At 38.0% G+C, this 26744-nt stretch overlaps 1 protein-coding gene across 1 annotated transcript in view; it reads left to right on the top strand.

Annotated features, from left to right (window-relative positions):
• Positions 1-26744, top strand: part of WDR19 (WD repeat domain 19) — a 113533-nt gene that overhangs the window by 59079 nt on the left and 27710 nt on the right. Inside the window, exons 21-30 of the mRNA XM_047090378.1 lie at positions 4565-4622; positions 7178-7318; positions 7399-7481; positions 7933-8016; positions 9217-9363; positions 9679-9803; positions 12008-12120; positions 14157-14225; positions 23680-23757; positions 25025-25121. Coding sequence (XP_046946334.1) covers positions 4565-4622; positions 7178-7318; positions 7399-7481; positions 7933-8016; positions 9217-9363; positions 9679-9803; positions 12008-12120; positions 14157-14225; positions 23680-23757; positions 25025-25121 — 995 coding nt within the window. The remainder of the gene's footprint in view (positions 1-4564; positions 4623-7177; positions 7319-7398; positions 7482-7932; positions 8017-9216; positions 9364-9678; positions 9804-12007; positions 12121-14156; positions 14226-23679; positions 23758-25024; positions 25122-26744) is intronic.

Genomic DNA, 26744 nt, shown 5'->3' on the forward strand with positions numbered 1-26744 from the left:
TGGGTCTAAGCCTTTCCTACACTTAGAGTCTAAATATTGTTTTGAATCACATTTGGCCAAAACAGTTATACATAGCATCAAGGTGATGTACTGCTTTTCATAGCCTATGTTCATGATCTTGACCTCTTTGAACACTTCAAGGATTTGCAGTGTAATTTCAGGTCGTGTGGAAAAATATCAGAATTGGGGCACCTGGGCAGCTCAGTCAGTTGAGCATCCAACTTCGGCTCAGGTCATGATCTCACTGTTTGTGAGTTCAAGCTCCACATCACGCTCTCTGCTGACAGCTCAGAGCCTGGAGCCTGCTTCAGATTCTGTGTCTCCCTCTCTCTCTCTGCTCCTCCCCCGCCTCACACTCTGTCTCTCTTTCCTTCAAAAATAAACATAAAAAAAAATTTTTTTTAATAAATAAATAAAGTGTTCAAAATTTCAACTTAGCATCGCCTAACTGGGCTTGCCCAAAGAAAACCTGAGGCTTCTGATGAAGAAATTATTATCCCTGTTGTCAAGAAACATCCTAGCTGTGTTGACATAATGGGGTCCAAATATTAGAAATTTCCACTTAGAATGAGCACTGGGTGTTGTATGGGAACCAATTTGACAATAAATTATATTTTTAAAAAAAGGAAAGAAAGGAAAAAAGTAAAAAATAAAATAAAATAAATAAAATTAAAATAAAATAAAATAAAATAAAATAAAATAAAATAAAATAAAATAAAATAAAATAAAATAAAATACAAAAAGAAATTTCCACTTAGAAACATTGCTGACCACACAGCCTGGGCTGTCCAGAACAATGTTCTCAATCAGCAGAACAGTTTGTCTTCCAAAAAATCCCTGGTGCACTAACATGTGAGGAAACTGGGTGAACTGGGTGAGGCCTAGAGAGTTGGATGACCTGCCTAAACTGATATGGTAAAGCTCAGGCAGAACTCAAATAATGCCATTTTTAGAGCTGATTGATTTATTCTGGAGGCGATGTTTTCTCAGAGGAAGATGGATCTCCAAGTGAGTTTTAGCCAAACATCACTGATTCATTCTCTCCCAAATAATAAAAACAAGATAATAAATAGGTCTTCTGGATATGCAGACCCATGTTAGCATCAGTTATGGGAGTATTATTATTTATATTATGTGTAATACTTTTTATCTCAGTAAGAACCAGGGCCCTCAGTACTGTAATCTGAAGCGTGTTCCTTAATTTCTACCCTGATCCTTTCAATACATATTCTACTTATAAATATTGGGCCTTTGGAAAATATTCATTTTTATGGTCACATGATTGTCATTAATGCGATAATCAAAAGTGGTCTATTCAGAAGACATGAACAGACATTTCTCCAAAGAAGACATACAGATGGCCAACAGACACATACATGAAAAGGTGCTCAGCGTCAGACATCATCAGGGAAATGCAAATCAAAGCCACAGTCATCTCACACTTGTCAGAATGGCTAAAACCAAACAAGTGTTGGCAAGGATGTAGAGAAAAAAGAACCTTCGTGCATTGTTGATGGGAATGCAAACTGGTACAGCCACTGTGCAAAACGGTATCGAGTTTCCTCAAAAAGTTAAAAATAGGAATACCCTATGATCCAGCAATTCCACTTCTGGGTATTTACCCAAAGAATATGAAAACAGTAATTTGAGAAGATATGTACCCCTATGTTTATTGCAGCATTATTTACAGTAGCTAAGATACGGAAGCAACCCAAGGTCCACCGATAGATGAATGGATAAGGAAGATGTGGCATATATATACAAAAGAATATTATTCAGCCATACAAAAGAATGAAATCTTGCCATTTACAACAACATGATTGGAGTTAGTATAGTGCTAAGTGAAATAAGTCAGAGAAAAATACCATATGATTTCATTCATATGTGGAATTTAAGAAACAAATGGGAAAAAAAAGAGACAAACAAAAAACAGACTCTTAATTATAGAGAACAAATAGATGATTACCAGAGGGGGAGGTGGATGGGGGCATGGGTGAACTAGGTGAAAGGGATTAAGAATACACTTACCTGATGAGCACCGAGTTGTATATAGAATTGGTGAATCACTATCTGAAACAAATGTAACACTGTATGTTATATACTGGAATTAAATTTTTTTTAAAGTATCCCATAAAGAGTAATCTCTTTGACATGAGCCATAGGAACATTTTTCTAGGTATGTCTCCTTTGACAAGGAAAACAAAAGCAAAATTAAACTATTGGGTCTACACCAAAAATAAAAAGCCTTTGCAGAGTGAAGGAAACCATCAACAAAACTAAAAGACAACCTATGGAATGGGAGAGGATATTTGCAAATGACATATCTGATACAGGGTTGATATCCAAAATATATAAAGAACTTCTATAACTCAACACCAAAAAAACACAAATAATCCAGTTAAAAAATGGGCAGGAGACATGAATAGATATTTTTTCAGAGAAGACATACAGATAGCCAACAAACACATGAAAAGATACTCAACATTACTCATCATCAGAGAAATGCAAATCAAAACCACAATCAGATATCATCTCACACCTGTCAGAATGGCTAAAATCAAAAGCACAAGAAACAAGTGTTGGTGAGGATGTGGAGAAAAAGGAATCCTCTTATACCGTTGGTAGAAATGCAAACTGGTGCACCACTCTGGAAAACAGCATGGAGGGTCCTCAAAAAATTAAAAATAGAACTACCCTATGACCCAGCAATTTCACTACTAGGTATATATCCAAAAGATACAAAAATATTGATTTGAAGGGGCATATGCACCCCAGTGTTTATAGCAGCACTATTAACAGTAGCCAAATTATGGAAAGAGCCCAGATGTCCATCGACTGATGAACAGATAAAGAAGATGTGGTATACATATACATATGTATATGTTTACATATACAATCAGCCATCAAAAAGAATGAAATCTTGCTATTTGCAATGTAGATGGAGCTAAAATGTATTATGCTAAGTGAAATAAGTCAGAGAAAGACAAACACCATGAGATTTCACTCATGTGGAATTTAAGAAACAAAACAGATGAACATAGGGGAAGGGAAGGAAAAATAAGATAAAAACAAAAAGGGAGGCAAACCATAAGAGACTCTTAACTAGGGAGAACAAACTGAGGGTTGCTGGAGGAGAGATGGGCAGGAGATGGGCTAGATGGGTGTTAAAGAGGGCACTTGTGATGAGCACTGGGTGTTGTGTGTTATGAATCACTAAATTCTACTCTTGAAACCAATTCTATACTATATGTTAACTAACTCAAATAAAATCTTGGAAGAAAAAAAAATAGATTACCATATGATCCAGTAATCCCACTACTGGGTATTTATCCCCCCAAAACTGAAAACACAAATTCACAAAGATATCTACAACCCTACATTTACTGTAGCATTATGTACTGTGGCCAAAATATGGACGCAACCCAAGTGTCCATTGATAGATGAATGGATAAGGAAGATGTGGTATATATACACAGTGGGATATTACTTGGCCATAAAAAAGAATGCAGTCTTGTCATTTGCAGTATCATGGATAAATCTAGAAGGTATAATGCCAAGTGAAGTAAGTCAGAGAAAGACAACACTATGTGATTTTACTCATTTGTGGAATTTCAGAAACAAAACAAATGAAAAAAAAGACCAAAAAACATAATCTTAAAAATAGAGAACAAACCGGTGGTTGCCAGAGAGAAGGTAGGTGGGAGATAGGTAAAGAGGATTAAGAGTACACTTATTGTGGATGCCTGGGTGGCTCAGTCAGTTGAATGTCCGACACTTGATTTTGGCTCAGGTTATGATCCCAGAATCATGAGATTGAGCCCCAGGTCGGGCTCCACAGGCTGAGCATGGAACCCGCTTAAGATTCTCTCCCTCTGCGCCTCTCCCCCGCTTGCATGCATGCTCTGTCTCTCTCTCTCAAATAAAAATTAAAAAAAAATAAAAAGAGTACACTTATCAGGATGAACACTGAGGAATGTATAGAATTGTTGAATCATTGTACACCTGAAACTAATATAACACTGTATGTAATTTTTTTTAAAAACAAAAGATGCCTGTAAAAGTGGCCCATAAAATTTAATGTCTCTCCCCAAAATGCTTAAAATACTACAAAGTAATAAGTATCTTACAATCTAACATAATCCAGCTTTATAATTATTTTTATTTCTTTAAAATTTTTTTGTAATGTTTATTTTACAGAGAGAGAGACAGAGACAGAGACAGAGCACGAGTGGGGGAGGGGCAGAGAGCAAGGGAGACACAGGATCCGAAGCAGGCTCCAGGCTCTAAGCTGTCAGCACAGATGTGGGGCTCAAACTCACAAGCCGTGAGGTCATGACCTGAGCCGAAGTTGGACACTTAACTGACTGAGCCACCCAGGCACCCCTATAATTATTTCTAAAACAGCAAAATAATAATGAACTGCACTTGAAAAAAAATGCTTATATGTTGTATATCCCATCTTATGTGAGCCCAAGCAACTCAGTGACAAAGATTTCTTTTAAATCTTGTATATGTAAATGAGATACTTAAATATGTATTAAAATTCACTCTAATTTTTTTTCAGGGGTGATTATGTAAATGCTTTGGCTCATTATGAGAAAGGAATAACGGGTGATCATAAGGTAAACTTGAATAAAGATATGTATAATTATCTTTAGGTTTGTTAGTTTCATTTAAAAAGCCATGGTCTAAATTGCATTTTATTTATTAGTAGGTGAGCTCTTTTTCAGTTTATTAACAACTTTGCAAGGATATAGTTAAATCGTTTTAAAACACTTTAGATCTAAAGATGACAATATTTTTTATCACTCTGAAAAAGATCTGTTTTCCTTTGTATCTTAAATATGAGCTTCTCGTTAATGTTCAGAGTAAAATTTTTATCCTTTCCCACTTACAGGCTAACTATGATTTTCATGAGGCTTTTCCTTTTACTCTCAAAAAATTTCAATAACTACTCCACAGTGTACCCCCAGTCCATAAAAGTCTGTTCTGCCATTTCATCTCTCACGCTGTATCTTTTATGATGATCCTGGAAATCATGTGCTTTATGCACTATTCCAGCCCATTCTCCCATCCCAGGGTTTTAGCTCAAGAAGCTAAATTTTGCAATAAAAATTGATGTTTTTAGGTGAGGTCTTGTAAAGATTGAAAATCTTTTTATTTCCTATTTTATAGCTAGAATTTTTATTACAGAAGTTAATACAGTTTCACTGTAGTCCATTTAAAAAATCACCACAGTATAACATGACAAGTGAGAGTCTACCAATCTCTCCTCCATCCACACACCTCAGTGGTAACCACTGTTAACAGTTTTATATATTTCCACCCAGAATCTCTTGTAAGCATACAAATACGAATGTAATGTGGACTTTCACTAAATATGAAATCATTCAGTTTTACAGGGGTGCCTGGGGTGGCTCAGTCGGTTAAGAGCTGACTTTGGCTCAGGTCATGACCTCATGGTTCGTGAGTTCAAGCCCTGCGTCAGGCTCCATGCTGACAGCTCAGAGCCTGAAGCCTCCTTCGGATTCTGTCTCCCTCTCTCTCTACCCCTCCCCGACTTGTGCTATCTCTATCATTCATAAATAAATAAACTAAAAAAAATTGTTTTAATGCTTTAAAAAAATCATTTCCTTTCAGCAAAGATTAACTGAAATCCGTTCTGGGATAAACAGCATTCTGTTTTCTTCATGGTCTTTCAAGTCAATACATTCGAATCTATGTTAATCTTTTAAGAGCTTCTAATAGTCTGTTGTTTAGATGTAGCATGGTCTTTATATCCACTCCCTTATTGAATCATAATTGTTTTTGGCTTTTTACTATCAAAATACTGCAATGAATATTCTACCTAGTGTACATGTATCTTTACCTAAGATAGTATTTCTGAAGGATATTATTCTTATAAGGGGATTTCTACGTCATAAAATATATGCTTTTAATTTTTTATATTGCTAAGTTGCTCTCCAGAAATTATAGCAATTCATATAGCTGTAGGTCATCTGAGAAAGTGTCCATTTCCCCCCACAGTTTCAACAACATTGAATGTTAATCATTTTATCTCATCTATCAATTTTATGAGCCAAAAACAAAGGTCTTTTGTGTGTGTTTATTAGTGAAGCTGAGCATGTTTTTTTTATTGGCCAATTATATGTTTTTTAATGAATTGCCTGATCATATCCTTTGCCTTGCATAACTCTTGAGTTTTTTATACTTTCTTTGGCTACATACATTTTAAGGTTTTTAAAAAATTGTTTTTATGTTCCATTTATTTTTGAGACAGAAAGAAAGCATGAGCAGGGGAGGGGCAGAGAGAGAGGGAGACACAGAATTTGAAACAGGCTCCAGGCTCTGAGCTATCAGCACAGAGCCCAACGTAGGGCTCGAATTCATGAACCACAAGATTATGACCTGAGCTGAAGTTGTACGCTTAACCTACTGAGCCACCCAGGCGCCCCTTAAGTTTTTTTTTTTTAATCTGTGTATTTGAATATAGTAACCACTAGCCACAGATTGCTATTTAAATGATTGAAAATTAAATAAAATTTAAAATTCAGTGTCTTTGTCACGCTGGCCATATTTCAAGTGCCCAGTAGCCATTTATGACTATTAGCCACTGTGTTGGACCAGGCAGATATAGAAGATTTCCATCATCACAGAATGTTCCACCAGCCATGCTGCTTTACATAAAATACAATAGGACATTATATTTTATTACATAGATTAGTTCCCTGAAAAGTTCTTTAGTTATCTTTAATGAATTAAACAATTTTACAGAAAGTTTTCAATGTTTAATCGTGTCTAGTAGAGAAATCTTCCATTTGATAAATGGCTTTTTCCTTAATTTTGTTCATAGCATTTATGCTGTGTATCCAGCATATTACTTCTTATATAAAATTTTATATCAAGAAGACATACAGAGATACACAAAGCATTATGACAAGGGTAGTAAGAATTTGTTGTTAAGCATAAAAGGTGTAAACTTCTAAAGAAAAATATATAACTTTGTAACAGAAGATTTAAAAAAAAAAAGGACTCATGTTACTTCATAATGTTGAGATTTTCCTGAAAAGACTAGTGAAAGTAACCTTTGGGCTCATTTTAGATTTAAATCAATTGTTTGGCTGAAATACATCAATTTAACTTAGGGTCTGATGTGTTATTTGCCTTATAATTCTAGGAACATGATGAAGTGTGTTTGGCTGGAGTGGCCCAGATGTCTATAAGAATGGGAGACATACGCCGAGGGGTTAACCAAGCCCTAAAGCATCCCAGCAGGGTCCTTAAAAGAGACTGTGGAGCCATATTGGAGAACATGAAGGTACCCTTTTCTATGCCTAAATATTCATGCGGACTTATACGTAATAAATTCAGTGTTTTAATAATCTCATATTGTTTTAGCAATTTTCAGAAGCAGCCCAACTGTATGAAAAAGGTCTCTATTATGATAAAGCAGCATCTGTTTACATCCGCTGTAAGAATTGGTAAGCATTTGCTAAGTTTGTTCTGAGCAAGTGTGGAAATGAATGGGTCCCGGAAGTCTCCCCACTTGTTTCCTTATCTGTACACCCTGTTCTCCCTATCTAGGTCTTCCCTCTATCTCCTTTTTTCTTCTTGGATGAGTTCATATTAATAGTTTGTTTCCCAAAGAACAACACATCCTGTTGGTTCGGAAATCCCTGATCAGACAAATTACTAGGGAAAAGAGCCCTGTTGCCCCCAAACTGTTAATGAACGAACCTTCATTTTCCCTTGGAGGGGGAGGGCAGGGGCGTGGCATCAGAAGGAAAAGCAGTTACATCTGCTTTTACCTACCGGAGCCAAGATTTCAAAGATCATGATAACTTTTTTGAATCCTAAAAACTAACACTTGATTGTGGAGAGTGACTTTGGAAGTGAATATAGTGCTGATACTCTCTGAAATGTACATTCTAGGGCAAAAGTTGGGGAGCTTCTGCCTCGTGTTTCTTCTCCAAAGATTCACTTGCAGTATGCCAAAGCTAAGGAAGCAGATGGAAGGTTTGTACAGTTTCTCAAATTCATGCAAGTTTAAAGCAATATATAAGTTTGATAAATTAACCATCAATCTTTGCAACTTCTAAGAAAGGCAGAGTGGAGAAAGAAAACATCTTTACCCTTTGCCTGGCCTCAAGTGCCAAACTATTACATTTTTCCCATATTTTAAATACCTCAAGTAAACCTTTGTGTATTCAATATAGGCTACTATCTCTTTTTATTTGAGAGTTAAATACTAAAAGGTGATATTTTGATATAATATGGCATGAAAATAAAGTGATGGTCATTTTATTAAGAAGGGTAACTTACAGATGCCAAGGAAAAGAACAGTGAAGAAATACGAATTCCACACCGATGATTGCACAGTTTAAGCTGCAAAACAGCGTCAAGATATCACAATGGATAGTTAATATCCTAAATAATATCTTCTGTCCTTCTGCAACTGGATAGAAGAAACTCAAAGACAAGGAGTCTCAGAGGAGGAAACACAATTATGAAATTGTATCTCATACAAACATGAAAAAGCTCTACCTCACTAATAATAATTAAAGCAACAGTATGTTATTTCAACCTCTCCTATCATGAGATTTTAAACTAATAACCATACTATCAAAATGCACTTGTTATGCATGACTGACTCATTCTGTATAATTTCCATAGCCTTTGGAAAGTTATTTGGCAAAATACATTAAAAGACTTTTAAAGGTCAGTACCCTCTACTTTTAGAAAAGCAACCTTAGGAAATAGAGATACACACTAAATGTCTTGTTGAAATGGAAAGAGCTGGAAAGCTAATGCAGACTGAAGACAAGTCTTGAGCTCCATCTAGAGGTTGACACGCAAAGATTTTATAGATCACTCTTACTGAAATATTCTGTTATTTTCTGTTTTCTAAAATAAGCTTATATTACTATTATAATCTTCCCAATCAAAAAAAAAAGGAAAGTGTAAAAAATTCTATATATATTGTTCAGATGAAAAAATGCAATTCAATATTAATATTTTACTGTTAGTTTATCAAACCTCTAAAAAAGAACACATTTTAGGGAGATGATTCCTTGTATTCATCCTAATGAAGAATAAAGAAGTACAAGAAAAATAAGCAATCGCCATCAATAAAAAAAATTGCCTCCTTTATTGACATTTCCCTCCCCAAATGTGACAGTGTTAAGGAAGCTTATCTGAACTCAGTATTTCTTATAGATACAAAGAAGCCGTTGTGGCTTATGAGAATGCAAAACAATGGAACAGTGTAATCCGCATCTATCTGGATCACCTCAACAATCCTGAAAAGGCTGTCAGTATTGTCAGAGAGACCCAGTCTCTGGATGGAGCCAAAATGGTAGCCAGGTAACTGAATGCATTATTTTTGGACTTCCAAAAACTAGCCTGGAAAGAAAGCCCCACTTACCTTGATCAAATAAATTCAAAGGGAATATTTATTCTTTATAATTTTTTTTGTTAGATCTAAGTGTTTAAATTCAAAGTCTATTTGTTGTGGTTAGTGTAGGAGAGAATGTTTTTCAAATACAAGCATATAGTATAAAACTGCAGTTTGCCTAATGCATTTTTTAAAACGGTTTCTCATAGTTGCAAAAAGATTTCATTTTGTAAACGACAAACTTATTTTAAATGAGCCAAGCTGATTAAAATACTTTGTTTTAGGTTTTTCCTACAGTTAGGTGACTACGGGTCTGCCATCCAGTTTCTTGTTATGTCCAAATGTAATAATGAAGCTTTCACCCTGGCTCAGCAGCACAACAAAATGGAAATCTATGCAGACATTATTGGTAAATACCATTGTTTTCCCTAATTTCTCTTACAGATTTGTATCCTAGAAATTCTTGACTCTTAGGACCTAATTATCAACTTGGTATAGCCCACAAGCACATGCACACACACCATTTATACAGAGACGCATACATATTGATGTGTTAGATTTCAAGATTCCTACTATCTTACAGGTGAGATGGAATTATAAGACCGTTTTCAAAAATTAAGATTTTGGGGTGACTATTAAAAGAAGCCAGATTTCCCAAATTCTGCTGTTTGCCAACCAGTGGTAAAACAAGGTTCCAAAATGAAGGTAATGAAAAATGCAGAGGAATTTTTGAAAAAATAGTTTCATAAGTTTTTAAATTGAGTTAAAAATTAAGATTATATGATTCTACTTTGATGAAGAGTGATATACACAAGACGTGGTTTTTCAGAAGAAAGTCCAAAAGAGGATTTTATATTCTGAGAACACCTGCTTTTAGGTTTTCTTCCCTTATTTGCAATTTTCTTAGAAACTACTGAAATAATTTTCAGATTTTGATTTTATGGGCCATACATATCATTATTTTTGGTGGTATTTTATTTTGTTTTGTTTTATTTTCCCAATATACCTAGCACAAGTTTACCATTTTAACCATTTTCAAATGTACAGTTCAGTCATATTGACAGTGTCATACAGCCGTCAGTCACCACCATCCATCTCCAGAACTTTGAATCGTCCTGAAGTAAAGCTCTGTACTCATTACACAGTATGTCCCCATTCCCCGCCCCCCACCGCCCCTGGCAACCACTGTGGTACTTTCTACAAATCTACATAAATTTGACTACTCATAGTATGTCATATAAATGGAATCCTGAAGTATTTGCCTTTTTGTGTTTTGTTTTTTAAAATTTACAAAATGACCGTAAGAATTGATGATAGGATTTATGAGAAAATTTTTATTTCAGTTTCAAGGAAACAAAAATAGGTAAAAGCATCTTCTCATATCTTAGAAAGTCATTCAGATAATTGGAGAAAATAAGGAGCTAAAGGAAAAAAGGAAATACAAATACAAACGATATTAGAGTTATTAATTTTTTTTAATTTTTTTTTAACGTTTATTTATTTTTGAGACAGAGAGAGAGCATGAACGGGGGAGGGGCAGAGAGAGAGGGAGACACAGAATCGGAAACAGGCTCCAGGCTCAGCCATCAGCCCAGAGCCCGACGCGGGGCTCAAACTCACGGACCGCGAGATCGTGACCTGAGCTGAAGTCGGACCCTTAACCGACTGCGTCACCCAGGCGCCCCTAGAGTTATTAATTTTTAATTCGACAGATAACATTTCTTAACATTACAAACCACTATACCACTAACCCATTTAAGTTTTTCTCATTTCATAAGGATGTGGCTTATCCTGCATCACTCACACACACACACACACACACACACGTAGGCACGTACGCACACACACACTTTTGTCCACCTTTCTTTACCCTCTTCTATTACAAACTCCCTATCTGCCTTGGGCTGGAGGCCCAGGGCTGTTGTGACACTTTGGTATTGTAACAGGACTCCAATACCCATGGGTAAATGTAAACAATGAGTTGGAACTCCTGCAGAGTTGAGGTCCTTCTCCCACTGTGCTTAACATATTTAAGCTTCAAACCAAAAGAAAAACAGTAATAAAAGAAAAAGAATAATTATCTTTAAATGGCATCTATCAGCCACTTGAATATCATTTTCCTTCCTTGTCTGGCAAATGCGGACAATTGTCGAAACCAGGCCTTGCTGAGAAAGGCGGATAGATTACGTTTGTATTATGGTTGACTTCTGTTTGTATTATGGTTGACTTCTGATTGTTCTTAGACTCTCGGCAGAATGCGATTGCGATTTGTAGTCATAGTTGTTCCTGTTGTTTTAGGAAATGAGATTGGGACTCTTAAAGAATGATAAAAGTCACTAAGGGTGATGTCCGACCATAGCCTACATTCTCACAAGGCTCGTAATTTTCTCTCCTGATTCCTGTTGAGGGTGAAAAGAAAATGGAACAGAGCTGGTATTTGGGGGAATGATGGTGGATCTGTTTTGTGATGAAAACAAACACTGATAATAACACTGATATTTACAGTTACAAATTTTTAATCACCTATTTTTAGATCACCTGTATTTGGATCTTATTTTTAAGTTAGCAATAAAATTTTGCTCAGATATTTTACTCCGTAAACTTCTGTTGTAGGTTCTGAAGGTACTACTAATGAAGACTATCAAAGCATCGCCTTATATTTTGAAGGAGAAAAAAGACATTTTCAGGCTGGAAAATTCTTCTTGCTGTGTGGCCAATATTCACGAGTTAGTATTTCCTGAGAAAATATACATTGGACTCCGCAGGAATGCTAATAAGATTCTTTCTTTATTTTTTTAAGTAATCTCTATACCCAATGTGGGGCTCAAACTCAAGAGTCCGAGATCAAGAGTCGTATGCTCTACTGACAGACAGCCAGATGCCCCAGCAATATTTTAAAATTATTATTAATGCTTTCAGACACCCAGACCTGAAATATCAAAGTTAACTTTAAATCATTCTCTCTCTCCCACAGCCAATCACATTCTTCCCCTGTAATATCTCTGACATTGTCCCTTTTCATTCTAACTATCATCAACTTAATCCAAACCTGGGTCACTTCGCTTATTATATTATTACAATATTATTCCTATTTTCTAGTTTCTGTTCCTATAACTCATCCTTCATTTTATTCCCCAAACAGTACTTACTTTCACTGCTACAGGGCCCCTAAAGCAGGAGTTATGGCATTCAAGCAAGGGGTGTAACTCAGTGAAGCTGTGTGTTCATTGTGTTCATTGGGTGTTCACTGGGGACTTATGGGTGCCACCTGTTTGGTCTGAGGGAAACATCTTCTACTTACCTCCAGAAAATTGTTGCCCTTCAGGAGTTGGGCCCCTGTGGGCTAGATCATAGGACTTTTCATGAGAAATAGAATTCTGGGTCTCCCAATTTTAAAACATGGGCCCACATATTTGTAGAATACCTCACCTGCCAAAGAAACGTGTCTGTGTGTGAACTCAGCCTTCTGGCTACCTATTTACTGCTTCTGGCCACTTAAAGTCCAGATTCCTTAGCTGGCACTCAAGAAAATTCCCACAGATTGACCAACCAGCTCCTGCACTTCCCAACCTGGCATCCAGCTGTTTCCATTAAGAAACATTCCATGGGGCGCCTGGGTGGCTCAGTCGGTTAAGCGTCCGACTTCAGCTCAGGTCATGATCTCACACTCCGTGAGTTCGAGCCCCGCGTCAGGCTCTGTGCCGACAGCTCAGGGCCTGGAGCCTGCTTCAGATTCTGTGTCTCCCTCTCGATCTCTCCCCCTCCCCCACTCATCCTCTGTCTCTCTCTGTCTCAAAAATAAATTAGAAAAACATTTTTAAAAAATTAAAAAAAAAAAAGAAACATTCCTGCTAGCCTTTTCCCATTCCTGTTCTCCTCTAGATCTCTCTCTGCCCTCTTTCCTACCTACCACAGACCTGTTCATCTTCAGGTCCTTTTTCCTTCATGGTACCTTCAGATCACCCCCCTGCTTAATCAACTTTTCTTCCTTAGAGCACCAATGAAAACAAATGGTCATACTGCCCATTGTCTCTTAAACTTTTATTATAACCTTAAATTTCTTCATAGGTGTAGTGTTTAGGAAGTAGACAATTATGATTTAAAATAATTGGTTCCTTATAAATATCACATTACACAGATCTCCCCAATTAGATTGTGTATAATACAACAAGAGGGGCTGTGTCATACCCTTCCTGGTATGCTCCATAGTCTCCTATACATAGTAGTAAGTTGGCAATAAATATTTGTTGAACGAATAAATGAATGAAAATAATTATATCTTCATAATGAAAGAGGACTTATTTTTCACTCTCATCAGAAGTCAGAACTAAATTCTTCAGGGGGTTAACTGGATCCTTCCATTTTTAAAATTCTACTCAGCCTTTTTGGGGTTTTTTTAAGTTTATTTTTGAGAGAGAGAGGGAGAAAAAGAGGGAGAGCAAGTGTGGGAGGGGCAGAGAGAGAGAATACGCTGTCAGCACGAGAGAGAATACGCCGTCAGCACAGAGCTCGAGGTAGGGCTTGATCTCACGAACCATGAGATTGTGACCTGAGCCGAAATCAAGCATCCAGCACTTAACTGACTGAGCCATCCATGTGTCCCTCAGCATTTTAGGTGTATATATTAAGACCCAGACTGTGCAAGCCCCTGGTTGAGAGGTGGACACTTTCATAAACTGTAATTACTTTGTGTGAAAACTTTGTTTTTCCCAATGTGAAAGCAGTCTGAAAGTTTTTAATTGCTGTAAATTTCTCATTTCAGGCACTGAAACATTTCCTGAAATGTCCGAGCCCAGAAGAGAATGCAGCAATAGAAATGGCGATTGAAACTGTAAGTGAGCTCTGTAATAAGACTTTTGAGAATGCTGATATTTTGAAAAACATTTTGAAGAAATTTCCAAACATACAGAAGTAGACCAAATATTGTAACCAACTCATGTGACTTGTACCCATCATCTGACTTCAACAGCTGTCAGCATATGAGCAATCTTATTTTATCTGTACCCCCACCTCTTTCCCTGTGTTATTTTAAAGCAAATCACAGACATCATGTCATTTCATTTATGGGTACAAAGTCTATCTATAAAAGAAAAGAACCTTTGGGTTTTCTTTTAGGTATAACTTGCATGTAGTAAAGTGCACAAATCCTAAGTATGTAACTCTTTTTCTCATATATTGCACTGACGTAACCCCTACTGAGATCAAGATATAGAACATTTCCAGCTTCCAGAGGCTCTTATGATGTCTCATAGTCACTGGCCAAGGGTAACCACAGCCAAGGGTAACCACAATTCTGACTTCTGTCCTTATAGATTGGTTTTATCTGTCTATGTATTTCATATAAATGGAATTGTACATATGTACTATTTTGTGTCCAGTTCCTTCGAATCAACATATAGTCTATTAATGCATGTGTATTACTACATGCAGTGATGGTTCATTCTTACTCATTGCTGTGTAGTATTCCACCCGATGACTATACCACAATTTATTTACCTATTACTCCATTAATGGGCATTTGGGTTGTCTCCACTTCAGGCATATTATAAGTTGCCACAAAGTTGTTCATATCTTTTGGTGGACATAGCACTCTGCCTTATTGGGTGTATATCCAGGAGTAGAATTGTTAGGTCATAAGATACACATATTTTGGCAATAGTTGTATCAATTTACACTCTACCAGCAGTATGAAAGAATTTAGTCGCTCTCTTTACTAAGACCAATCTATGTCATTATGACTACTGATAGAGGTGTAGTGGTATCTCATTATGGTCTCAATTCATTTTTCTAAAGACTAATGATATTGAGCACCTTTTCATACGTATATTGGCCTTTTGGATATCCTCTTTTCTGCTATTTAAATCTTTTTTCTAATTTTTAATTGTATCATCTCATCTTATTCTTACTGATTTGTAGGACTTTTTATAATTTCTAGATACAAGTCTTTCCATCATATATATATATATATATATATATATATATGATCTCTCCAACTGTGGCTTGCCTTTTTATTCTTCAGTAGTGTCTTTTTTTTTTTTTTAAGTTTATTTACTTTGAGAGAGAAGGAGCACAAGCTGGGGACAGGCAGAGAGAAGGAGAGAGAGAATCTCAAGCAGGCTGTATGTGGTCCATGCTCAGGGGCTCAGACCCACAAAACTGTGAGATCATGACCTGAGTTGAAATCAAGAGTTCGACGCTTAACCGACTGAGCCACCCAGGTGCTCCATCTTCAGTAGTGTCTTGATGGAAAGAAATTCTTAGGTTTTAATGAAGTCCAACTTATGAATCTTTTTTTTTTATGGTTAGTGTTTTTTAATCCTATTTAAGAAATCTTTTCCTATCGCATGGTCATTAAGCTATTTCTCTTATGTTTTCTTCTAGGTATTTGATTGTTTTAGCATTCTTATTTAGTCCTATGCCCATCCTGAATTAACTTTTGTGTATGGTGTGAGGTAGGAATTAGGAATCTTTTTTCCCCCAAACGGATATCCAGTTGATCCAACATCATTTATCAAAATACCGTTTTGCCCCCACTGAATTACCATAGAGCATTTGCCAGAGATGAAATGACCAAATACATATGTGAGTCTAGTTTTGGATTCTGTATTCTCTTCCATTGATTTGTCTTGCCTGTAACAATACCACACTGTATTACATGTATTCTTTATTATGATCTACTTCCTGTCGCTGTGGATTTGCCTATTCTAGACATTTCATATAAATGGATCCATACAATATGTGACTTTTGTGTCTGGCATCTTTCTTTCAGAAGGTTTTCAGCGTTCAGCTGTGCTGTAGCATGTACTAATACTTCATTCCTTTTTATGGCTAAAGATTCTGTTGTATGACTCTACCACACTGTATTTATTCAACAGTTAATACACATTTGGTTTGTTTCTACTTTCAAGCTTTTATGAATAATGCTGTTAACATTTGTGTGCAATGTTATATACATTGTATATACTCTCTTGAGTGTATATCTAGGAATTTCTAGGCCATATGTTAGCTCTATGTTTAACATTTTGAGGAATTGTCCAACTGTTTCCCAAAGCAGCTAAACCATTTTACATTACAAACAGCAATGTGTGAGCATTGCAGTTTCACCAACAATCATTTCTTGTCATTGTTGAACATCTAGTTCAAATTTCCCCATCTCCTGTATTTCCCACTAGCTGGCAATTAAATCTAGATACTTAATCAGACATAGATTTGGTGTTTTTAGATGGTGCTAAGTTTGTCCTCTTTCATGACATCAGTAGGCTCATGTCTTAATAAGCTCAGGCTGCCGTAACAACATACCACAGACTAAGTGGCTTAAACAACAGATATTGATTTCTCACAGTTCTGGAGGCTGAGAAGGCTAAGATCAAGGGGCCAGCCAATTTGTTTCCGGTGAGAGCTCTCCTCTGGTCATGTAGATGGCTACCTTCTTGCTGTATCCTCACGTGGCCTTTATGGGGTGCGTTCAGGTGAGGAGAGATCTCTCTCCCTTCCTTTTGTTGTAACACCACTGATCCCATCATAAGGTCCCTACCCTCATGACCTCATCTAACCCTAATTACTCCCAAAGGCCCCATATTCAAATATCACCACATTTGTATTCAAATACAAATATGTAGGGCTTCAACATATGAATTTTGGGGGAACATAAATATTCAGTCCATAACAGCCCATCATTTTGGTCATCTGTTTTTATGGTGTTAAGATTGATTATTAGATATTAGAATGGTCAGCCTTATCCCTCCATTATGACATTTCCCATCAACCTTTCACCTAATGATTTCAGCACCCATTAATGTTTATTACCTGGATCCATTATTTTATTGGGGGTTGCAAAATGGCGATATTTGTCATTCCTTCTATTCCATACCAACTATTTTGTTACTGTGAGATAAAGGAAAAATAGGGTAAATGCTTGATTTTTTCCCCCTCTGCTTACTAGTTTTAAGACTAATGAGTTGCAGGGAACCTGGGTGGCTCAGTTGGTTGAGCATCTGACTTTTGATTTTGGCTTACATCATGTTCTCGGGGTCGTCAGATTGGGCCCCCTCATCAGGCTCCACACTGGGCATGGAGCCTGCTTAATATTCTCTCTCTACCCTTACCCCCAATTTGTGCTCTCTCTCTCTCTTGAAAAAAAAAAAAGAATAATGAGTTGGTTTCCTGCCATCCTCCAAAGGTGACCTCTAGAGATGCTTTTGTTTTTACTATCATTATGAACTCATAGATTTTTAGTATATTTGATTTCAACCCATTACATCCAGTCGATGTTTTTTATACCCAAATGTGTCTTTACATTAACTATTATTGCATTTTGACACAATCCTATTAATCTTTGATAGATTCCTTGCCCTCAGGTACAAGATATTATTGACTCCATTTCTTTTTTTTTTATAAGTTTCTTTTTTTTCTTTTTTTTTTTATATAAGTTTCAATTGTACAGCTTTATAATTCAAAATCCGTATATACTACAAGGTGATCACCATCATAAACCTAGTTACCATCCATCACCATATAGTTGACTCCCTTCACCACTTCACTTATCCCCCAGCCTCCTTCCCCTCTGGTAAACACTAGTCTGTTCTCTGTATCTGTGAGTTGGTTTTGCTTTTATTTTGTTTTAGATTCTACATATGAATGAAATTAGACAGCATCTGTCTTTGACTTATTTCAATTAGCATAATACCCTCAAGGTCCATCCATGTTGTCACATTTGGCAAGATTTCATTATTTTTTTAAGGCTGAGTAGTATTCCATTTTGTGTGTGTGTGTGTGTGTGTGTGTGTGCGTGTGTGTGTGTGTTCCACGTCTTTATTCATTCATACTATGAATGGACACTTGTTTTCATATCTTGGCTCTTGTAAATGCCGCAATGAACATAAAGGCACATATATATCTTGGGGTGTTAGTGCTTTTATATTCTTTGGATAAATACCAAGAAGTGGAATGACTAGGGCATATGGTAGTTCTATTCTTAACTTTTTGAGGAATCTGCATACTGTTTTCCATAGGGACTGTATCAATTTTAAATCCTACCAACAGTGTACAAGGGATCCCTTTTCTCCACATCTTCTCCAACATTTGTTATCTTGTCTTTTTGATAATAGCCATTCTTACAGGTGTTATGTGATATCTTATTGTGGTTTTAGTTTGCATTTTCCTAATAATGAGTGATGTTCAGCATCTTTTCAAATGCCTGTTGGCTATTCATATGCCTTCTTTGGAGAAATGTCTTTTCAGATCCTCTGCCCATTTTTTAATCAGGTTAGTTTTGTTGTTGAGTTGTATGAGGATTTTTAAACTTTTTAAAAAAATGTTTATTTATATTTGAAACAGAGAGAGAGCATGCATGAGCAGGGGAAGGGCAGAGAGAGGGAGACACCGAATCCGAAGCAGGCTCCAGGCTCTGAGCTGTCAGCACAGTACAGTACCTGATACGGGGCGCAAACCCACGAACTGTGAGATCACGACCTGAGCCGAAATCAGGTGCTCAAACAGCTGAGTCACCCAGGCGCCCCCATATGAAGATTTTTTAAAATATATTTTGGATATTAACCCCTTATTGGGTATATAGTTTCCACATATCTTCTCTCATTTCAGTAGGTTGCCTTTTTGTTTTGATGTCAGTTTCCTTTGCTGTGCAACTTTTTAGTTTGATGTAATTCCATTTGTTTACTTTTGTTTTTGTTCGCCTTGCCTTTGGAGTCAGATCCATAAAGACATCACTAAGACCAAAGTCAAGGAGCTTCCCTCCTATGTTTTCTTCTAGAGTTTTATGGCTTCAGGTCTGACATTCAAGTCTTTAATACATTTTAATTTTTTGTGTATGGAGTTAAAAAGTGGTCTAGTTTCATTCTTTTCAATGTGGCTTTCCAGTTTTTCCAATACCACTTACTGAAGACTCTCCTGTCTTCATTGTTTTTGCTTTTGTCATAGATAAATTGTCCCTATATATGTGGATTTACTTCTGGGCTGTCTACTGTGTTCCATTAACCTGTGTGTCTGTCTTTGTACCAATACCATACTGTTTTGATTACTGTAGTTTTGTAGTATAATTTGAAATCAGAGAGCATGAGACCTGCAGGCAGCTTTGTTCTTCTATCTCAACACTGCTTTGGCTATTCAGGATCTTTTCTAGCTTCATACAAATTTTACAGTTATTTGTTCTAGTTTTATGAAGTATGCCATTGAAATTTTGACAGGTATTACTTTGAGTCTGTATAGTGTTTTGGGTAATAGAGACATTTCAAGAGTATTCTTCTAATTCATGAGCACAGAGTACCTTTCTGTTTATCTGTGTCATCTTCAGTGTCTTTCATCAGTGTCTTACGGTTTTCGGTACACAAGTCTTTCACCTCCTTGGTTAAATTTACTGCTAGGTATTTTATTCTTTTTGATGCAATTGTAAATGGGATTGTTTTCTTAATTTCTCTTTCTGATGTTTCACTATTAGTGTACAGAAATGCAACACATTTTTGCATATTGATTTTGTATCTTACAATATTTAGTTATCAGTTCTAATAGTTTTTTGGTGGATTCCTTGGGGTTTTCTATATATAGTAACATATCATCTCCAAATAGTGACAATTTAACTTCTTCCTTTCCAATTTAGATGCCTTTTATTTCTTTTTCTTGCCTAATTGCTGTGGCCAAATTCCATTTCTTGCCCCAGACCTGGAATCAGTCATTTCTCTAAGAAGGTCTAGTTCCTTTCAGTGAGAAATTGTTTTAGAGACCATAATTTGGGTGCTAGCAATATTCTATTTCTAAGCCTTTTCAGTAAAAGTATTGGCATTTTTTATTATGGCATAAAAATTAGTATTTTCTAAAAGTACCTGAATTTGAAGCTGCAGTGAAATTAGTAAAGTATGAAAATTATCCTCTGGCCATCCACAAAAGGCCGTTTTATTTCATTATGAAAATAGTTTCATTCTCTGATTTTCTCTGCATATCCACATTTTCTAAGGCGTATTTCCTCCAGAAAGCCAGACTCAACGCTGCCAGCAACTCTCAAGAATACATCTCCCACCCTTCCTGCTAAAGATGGACTGGAATTCTGGCCCCAAATGCATAAGTCCAGAAGAGCTCTGAATTGGTTAGTTCAGGTGTCCATTACAAGATTAAACAACTGGTGGCCACAAGGATGGAATAATCTGCTTGGGCAAATTAGGTTAAATTCCAACCCCTAGACATTACACCTCTATTGTCATGGGGAATAGGGTCCTCTGAGACATGGAAGTGTCAATGGTATACCATGGTTGAAATGAAAGTAGGAGCATTTCTCAGAAAAGTTAAAGGAATTGGTATCAGACAAAAGTATAGATGTCCCTTGCAGCTATCAAATTTTTCTCCTTTTATGAGTATTCTTTAATCCTCCCATAGCTACTTCTAGGTGTTGTGCTATATATTTCATTATAATAAATTTTACTAAGTTCAGGGACATGTGGCCTATAAAACCAACATATTTGTGTTTATTATCCATTACTAGGATAACTTCATTCATTCAGACAAGTGCATTCTGCACTTCACTACCAGAGAATTTTCCTGGAGTCCAGTTTTAAATCCTTTTATTCTCTAGCTGCATTGCCTCCCAGTTGCCTCATAATTTGTTCCCAATCTATTCTTCATGAACCACAGAAGCTTAGGTACCCCTGCAGGTGATCTTGTCTAACCTCTTCATTTTATTGGCGAGGAAACAAGAGGTCCCATAGGATGATATGACTAACCTAAAGCCACCCAAATAGAAAGTAACAGAACTATGACTAAGTCTTCTTTCCAACCAAATTGCCTGTTACACTCCTCTGTGTCAGTAGCCTATGCTACACTAACCTGGCCACTTCTACCCGAGTAATTCAGGGCTCCCCTTCCTGTGTTCCTTCATTCTTGTGGTCCCCTACACCAAGGCCACCCACCCTCCTACACCTCTGCCTTTCATACTCCCACACAACATGCAAGACCCACTTCACACACAAGCCTTTTGTGAACTGTCCTCTGGATGAAATTTCACCGTCCTTAGACTCTTCTCTAAGTACTTTGAACATCACCTACCACTACAGTTATCTCCCTTCAGATTAATAGCTCCTCAAGGTCAAGGACCCATTTCTTCAGAGTGTTTAGCACATTATGGCCACTCAATAAATATTCGCTTAGTTGAACACATGTTGGTTCCCAACTTAGTGAACACACTATATGGATGATATAAGTTTCCTTTCAACCCTCCATTCTTTTCTTTCCTTTCCACCTTGAGACACCCCCCCCCCACATTTGAATTTCTTATAATCTGTGCACTCTTACTTGCTGACTCCATAATTGAGAATATCTTGAAAATGTTCACAATTTACCAACCCCCACCCTACCCCATCCTCTACCCCTTAAGGTCCTGAAATGCATTCTTGGTGCGTGTGTGTGTGTGTGTGTTGGTGTGTGTATAGTACAGCCCTACTTGAGAATCATTACCTGAATGAACCCATGATATGGATGAGAAAGATGGGTCTTCACAGGATCTTTTAACTGTGCTGGGGGCCTTCCTTCCTCTTTGCAGTCAGCTTCTGCCTTCACCACTCTGTAAACCTTCTCTAAAAGGTCCCCACTGCTAAATATAAAAGTCTCTTCTCTGTCTTCACTCCATGTTATGAGAGCATTTTACACTATCATTACTACATCTTTCTTATGACTCCCTTAGAACACTGCTTCTCCCATTACTTCTCAAATGGTCCCTTCTCAGCCTCCTTCACCGACGACTCTACTCCAGTATGTAAGTGTTCCTCAGCATTCTGTCTTCATCCTTCTTTTAATTTTTAAAAACATTTTTCAATGTTTTCTTTATTTTTGAGAGAGAGAGTGCAAGCAAGGGAGGGGCAGAGAGAAAGAGAGGGAGACACAGAATCTGAACTGGGCTCCATCCAGGCTCTGAGCTGTCAGCACAGAGCTCAGTGCAGGGCTCAAACTCACAAACCATGAGATCATGACCTTAGCCAAAGTCGGACACTTAACCGACTGAGCCACCCAGGCACCCCCCCTTCTTTTAATTCTTGACGGCCACATCTATTCCTTACTGGCTCCCTTTTCCATCCTAACATTTTGGGTGTGCTCAACCCTCTGAAACTCATATTTAACTAGGCATCCTGTATTTTTATTTGCTATGTCCAGCAACATCAGATAGCACTGCTTAACATCAGTCCAAGCCCTTTATGGGTATTAACTTATTTAACCCTTAAGACAATACGGCGAGTTAGGTATTTTTTTTATCCTCAATGAGGTCCCAAGAGTAACCAGGTGATCTTTTGACCTCAGGCAGGCTGACCCCAGAGCCCTTGCTTTACCATGTCTCCGTACTGGCTCATTCACCCAAAACCATCCACAAGAGCCATCGAGATGATGAGCTGTACAGGATTTCTCTTCCTTACAGCATCGCTTCCTTACAGCAGTGGCAAAAGCAGAGGCAACAGGTTTGTAAAGGCTTAGCTTTCTTGCACTGACGACTACCACAGTGAGTGAAGTGTGTAGAAATTCTGCAGCCCCAAGGCCCTCTCCACCCCACACGTTCACCACAGTCTCTTCTGCACAAGGAACTTCCAAACTTTTATCTTTTTCCCTCAAGCATAGCAGGCTAGGCCACATGTTGCTCTGTCCCTCGTAACGGTTTCCTTCTTTTTCTGGTGGCTCTTTGCACTGCATCATTAATACAAGCACAGCACTGCCCTCTTCGGTGTTCGTTCCCTTTGGTGGAGCTCCAGTTGCATTCTTGGCTCACCCCTTTTTTACAGACACAAGACTCTTAAGCCTCCTCGTCAGTAATTATCCCTACTAAAACACATTTCCATCCTCCGATATTGTACATAATTTTTCCTGATCAACACCACACATCAGTGGTACTCGATGTGTTTCCTTGGGGAGCAGTGGAGACGCAGTTCTTGGTACTGTGTGCTTGCAGAAGGCCTAGTTCCTGCACTCAAGACCTTATTCTCTACGTGCCATGTTCACCTTGAGAAAGTTTTTACTGAAACATCCAAAAAGTATATTCTGTGTGTAGAGGGGGGGGCGGGAAACGGTCTTTTGATACAGCAACTGAGAAAAGCTGTAGCTTTTAAGGATAGACTTTTATTAATGGAGACTCTACAAATAAATGAAGAAAGACCCTGAATTTATATCATGTCAGGACTTGACTATAGCCATTTTTACGATTTTTTAATTCTATTTCCTTAGCACAAGGTTTTCTGCCCCTCCTCCCCTTCCTTTCTAGTTTTAAGATGCTGAATTTACTGTTTCTTTCTCTTCCTAAACAGGTTGGTGAGGCCAAAGATGAACTGCTGACCAGTCAGCTGATAGACCACCTTATGGGAGAGAGTGATGGCATGCCTAAGGTACTAGAAATGTTGTCTTCTCTTGGGTTCTAAGTATTTTAGTTACCATTTGACTTTCTTCTGCCCTGTTTTTACCTATTATGGGTTCTGCATCATGGACTTGTAAAGTTTTCTCTCTGAATATGATCTTCTAGACAGTCCCTGCATTTTAGAGGATATTGGGTATATTCACCCTTTGAAATTGGCATTGTCCCCTGTGAAATCGCCACAGTCCTCTAGATAACAATTCACACCACCCACAACTTTCCTCAAATGTTAAAGAGTTTTATTTATTCTGGGAACTTTGAAAACTATTATTAGAACTATGAGCATTAATCCCTAAAAATCAGCATACTTTGTTCATATTTCAAAAATTGTGTTAATAACAATCATATTTAGCATAAAAGTAACTCACTATAAATATAAAGTAGAAATAAATCATTAAGAACATATTTTCTAAGTATGTGACTCTTGGGAGTTCATTCAGACATTGGTCTTCTCACAGTCCTGATGGGGACAGTCCCCTTTGAGAACACCCCCGAGCTTGTTCTTCCCTTTTGTTTTGATGTCTGAGGTGATCTTCTTGTGAAGGAAGTCAAGTTACTGATTTGGAGAGGTGCCACAATGTCATAGCTGGAGAGGATGGTAGCAGTCCTGATCCCTGAGTCCACAGACAGAAATGGGAGACCCAGGGAAGCTAAGTTAACCTACCAAAGGGCACAGGCCCTTAAACTATTCCAAACCACCTCACCTCATGTCCACTTATTCTAGTAATCAGGAAAACAGTGTCAGGTATATAAAATTGTCTATAGGTGAAGAGAATGGGAACAGAAAATAATCAAAAGCCAGCGTTCTTATGGGCCAGAGAAATTTATATCGGTGTAAAAACTTTTAAGTTTTTGCAAAGTTGATATAAGAATACATTTTGCTATCGCACACAGGAGATAACTCTGTGGAGTAGCATTAGGAACACAGACTCTGAAGCCTGATCACTGTGGCTCAAATCCAGACTCTGGAGAGGTCCTGTTGTGTGTGTTTCTCATCAGTGCAATTAGTGTATAAACATGCCTTCTTCCCAGGAAGAGCATGAGGATTTAAACACATTAATATTTCTCAAGTACTTAGACATATTAAACTATGAATAAATTCTTGATAAAGAAATAAATTCTTTATTCAGTGGACTTTTTTAAACAATATCAAAAGTGGATTCCGACTGAAATGAAAAATTTTAGGTGTTTGTCCCCCTGGCTAATGAAGAGTGATGTTTCTCTAATGGTTTGTATGTCAGGATGCCAAGTACCTGTTCCGCTTGTACATGGCCCTGAAACAGTACCGAGAAGCTGCCCGGACTGCCATCATCATTGCGAGAGAAGAGCAGTCTGCAGGTACGTCCCTGACATTCACGTTTGTCTCGTAGTCAAGTAGTAGAATCAAGCTCCAAACTCTTCGAAATGCCCCGGAAAAAGTAGCCCTTTTCTAATCTAGGTTTGCTTTGAACCCAGAATATGAGGAGAATGACCATTTCTGGGTTTCAGAGAAGTACAATAATTGACCAGCACAGGGGGATCTAGGTAACTCCACTAATGCCTTCTCTCGGTAGTGCTATTTCCTCTTCTCACGGCCTCGCAGCTCTTGTCTCTGGGACAGTGCCCTCTCCCCTCTCCAGCCCAGTGCCCCTCTCGTACACTTCGCCACACCTTCTTTCCATGCCACGTATTTGACTTTAACAATATGAAAGAGATTGGAAAGTGGAAGATGGTGTGATGTTATTATTGACCTAGTTCTTAATAGTACGCAGGGACCATTTATAGAGCCTCCGTAAGGCTTCTCTTCCCTTACATGCTCTCTAAATGTTTATTGACTAAGAGAATTAGTCTCGTATATTCACTAGTTTCTGCAAGCTGATTCTTCTAGATGTTCAGAAATATGGAACACAATTTTGGCAAATACAAAATGAAATGAGTCACTGCTTTACTCAGTTTATGTTGATCTAGCACCCACTGCGAGATACACGATTCAGAGGACTGTGCCACAGTCCCGCCCTCAGGGAGTCCTGATTTGGTGGGAGAGAGTTGTTATGAAGGGTGATAAGTGCCAGAACAGAACAGAAATCCACTAAAAGGGCACCAGGAGAGGGATCCACCTCACCTGAGGGTTGGGGGTGTTGTAGGGAGTTGGAAGATGGAGAGGAGAGAAGGCAACAGAAGTTTGAGCTGAGTTTTGAAAGGCTGAGATGGCAGAAGATGAAGGAGAAAGGCATATGCAGGGAGAGCAGCAGCAGCGAAGGAGGACACAGACTCAGAGGAGCAAGGGACTCCTGGGCACCTATTGTGGTGGTGGGGGGAGGCAGGAGGGGAGGGCAGAGGTAAGGTTAGGAAGGTAGGAGGAGGCAGATCCTGAAGGGCTCAGGACCTTGGCTCAGGAGTTTGCACGTGATCCCTAAGGCCTTTGGAGGGTTTCATGTTGGGGTGTGACCTTGAGCTTTGACAAGATCACTCAGACTTCTCAGAATGGAGGCAGAAGCAGCACAGAGGAACACCCAATAGGACACGGCTGCAGAGAGATGGCGAGAGGCATTACAGCAGGCCTGGGACCAGGCTGGATTTGGGAGACCTAGAAGGTGACTCGGAACTTGATCACCATCTGCTTTGGGGGCAGGTGGAGCCCTGAGGAAGAGGGAGGGGCCTAGGATGACACCATTTGCTCCCTGAGGGACTGGTTGGGTATTAGCACCATCAATTACCACAGGAAAAACTAAGCTACTTTATGTAAGAAATTATAAAGATATTGCTAATAACAAAATCTACTTGTAAAATGAGGGCCCACATTGTGATGAGCACCGGGTGATGTATGGAAGTGCTGAATCACTGTATTTTCACCTGATACTAATATTACCCTGTGTATGAACTCACTGGAATTTGAATAAAAACTTTAAAAAATAAAATAAAATGAGGGCCCACAGAAAGTCCTCAGATTTCATCCTTTGCAATAATGCCATCTTGCCGCCT

The sequence above is a fragment of the Lynx rufus genome, unplaced genomic scaffold (assembly GCF_022079265.1).
Source record: "Lynx rufus isolate CCGP_SWC_20201006 ecotype Redwood Valley unplaced genomic scaffold, mLynRuf1.p SCAF_3, whole genome shotgun sequence".
NCBI classification, from domain to species: domain Eukaryota; kingdom Metazoa; phylum Chordata; class Mammalia; order Carnivora; family Felidae; genus Lynx; species Lynx rufus.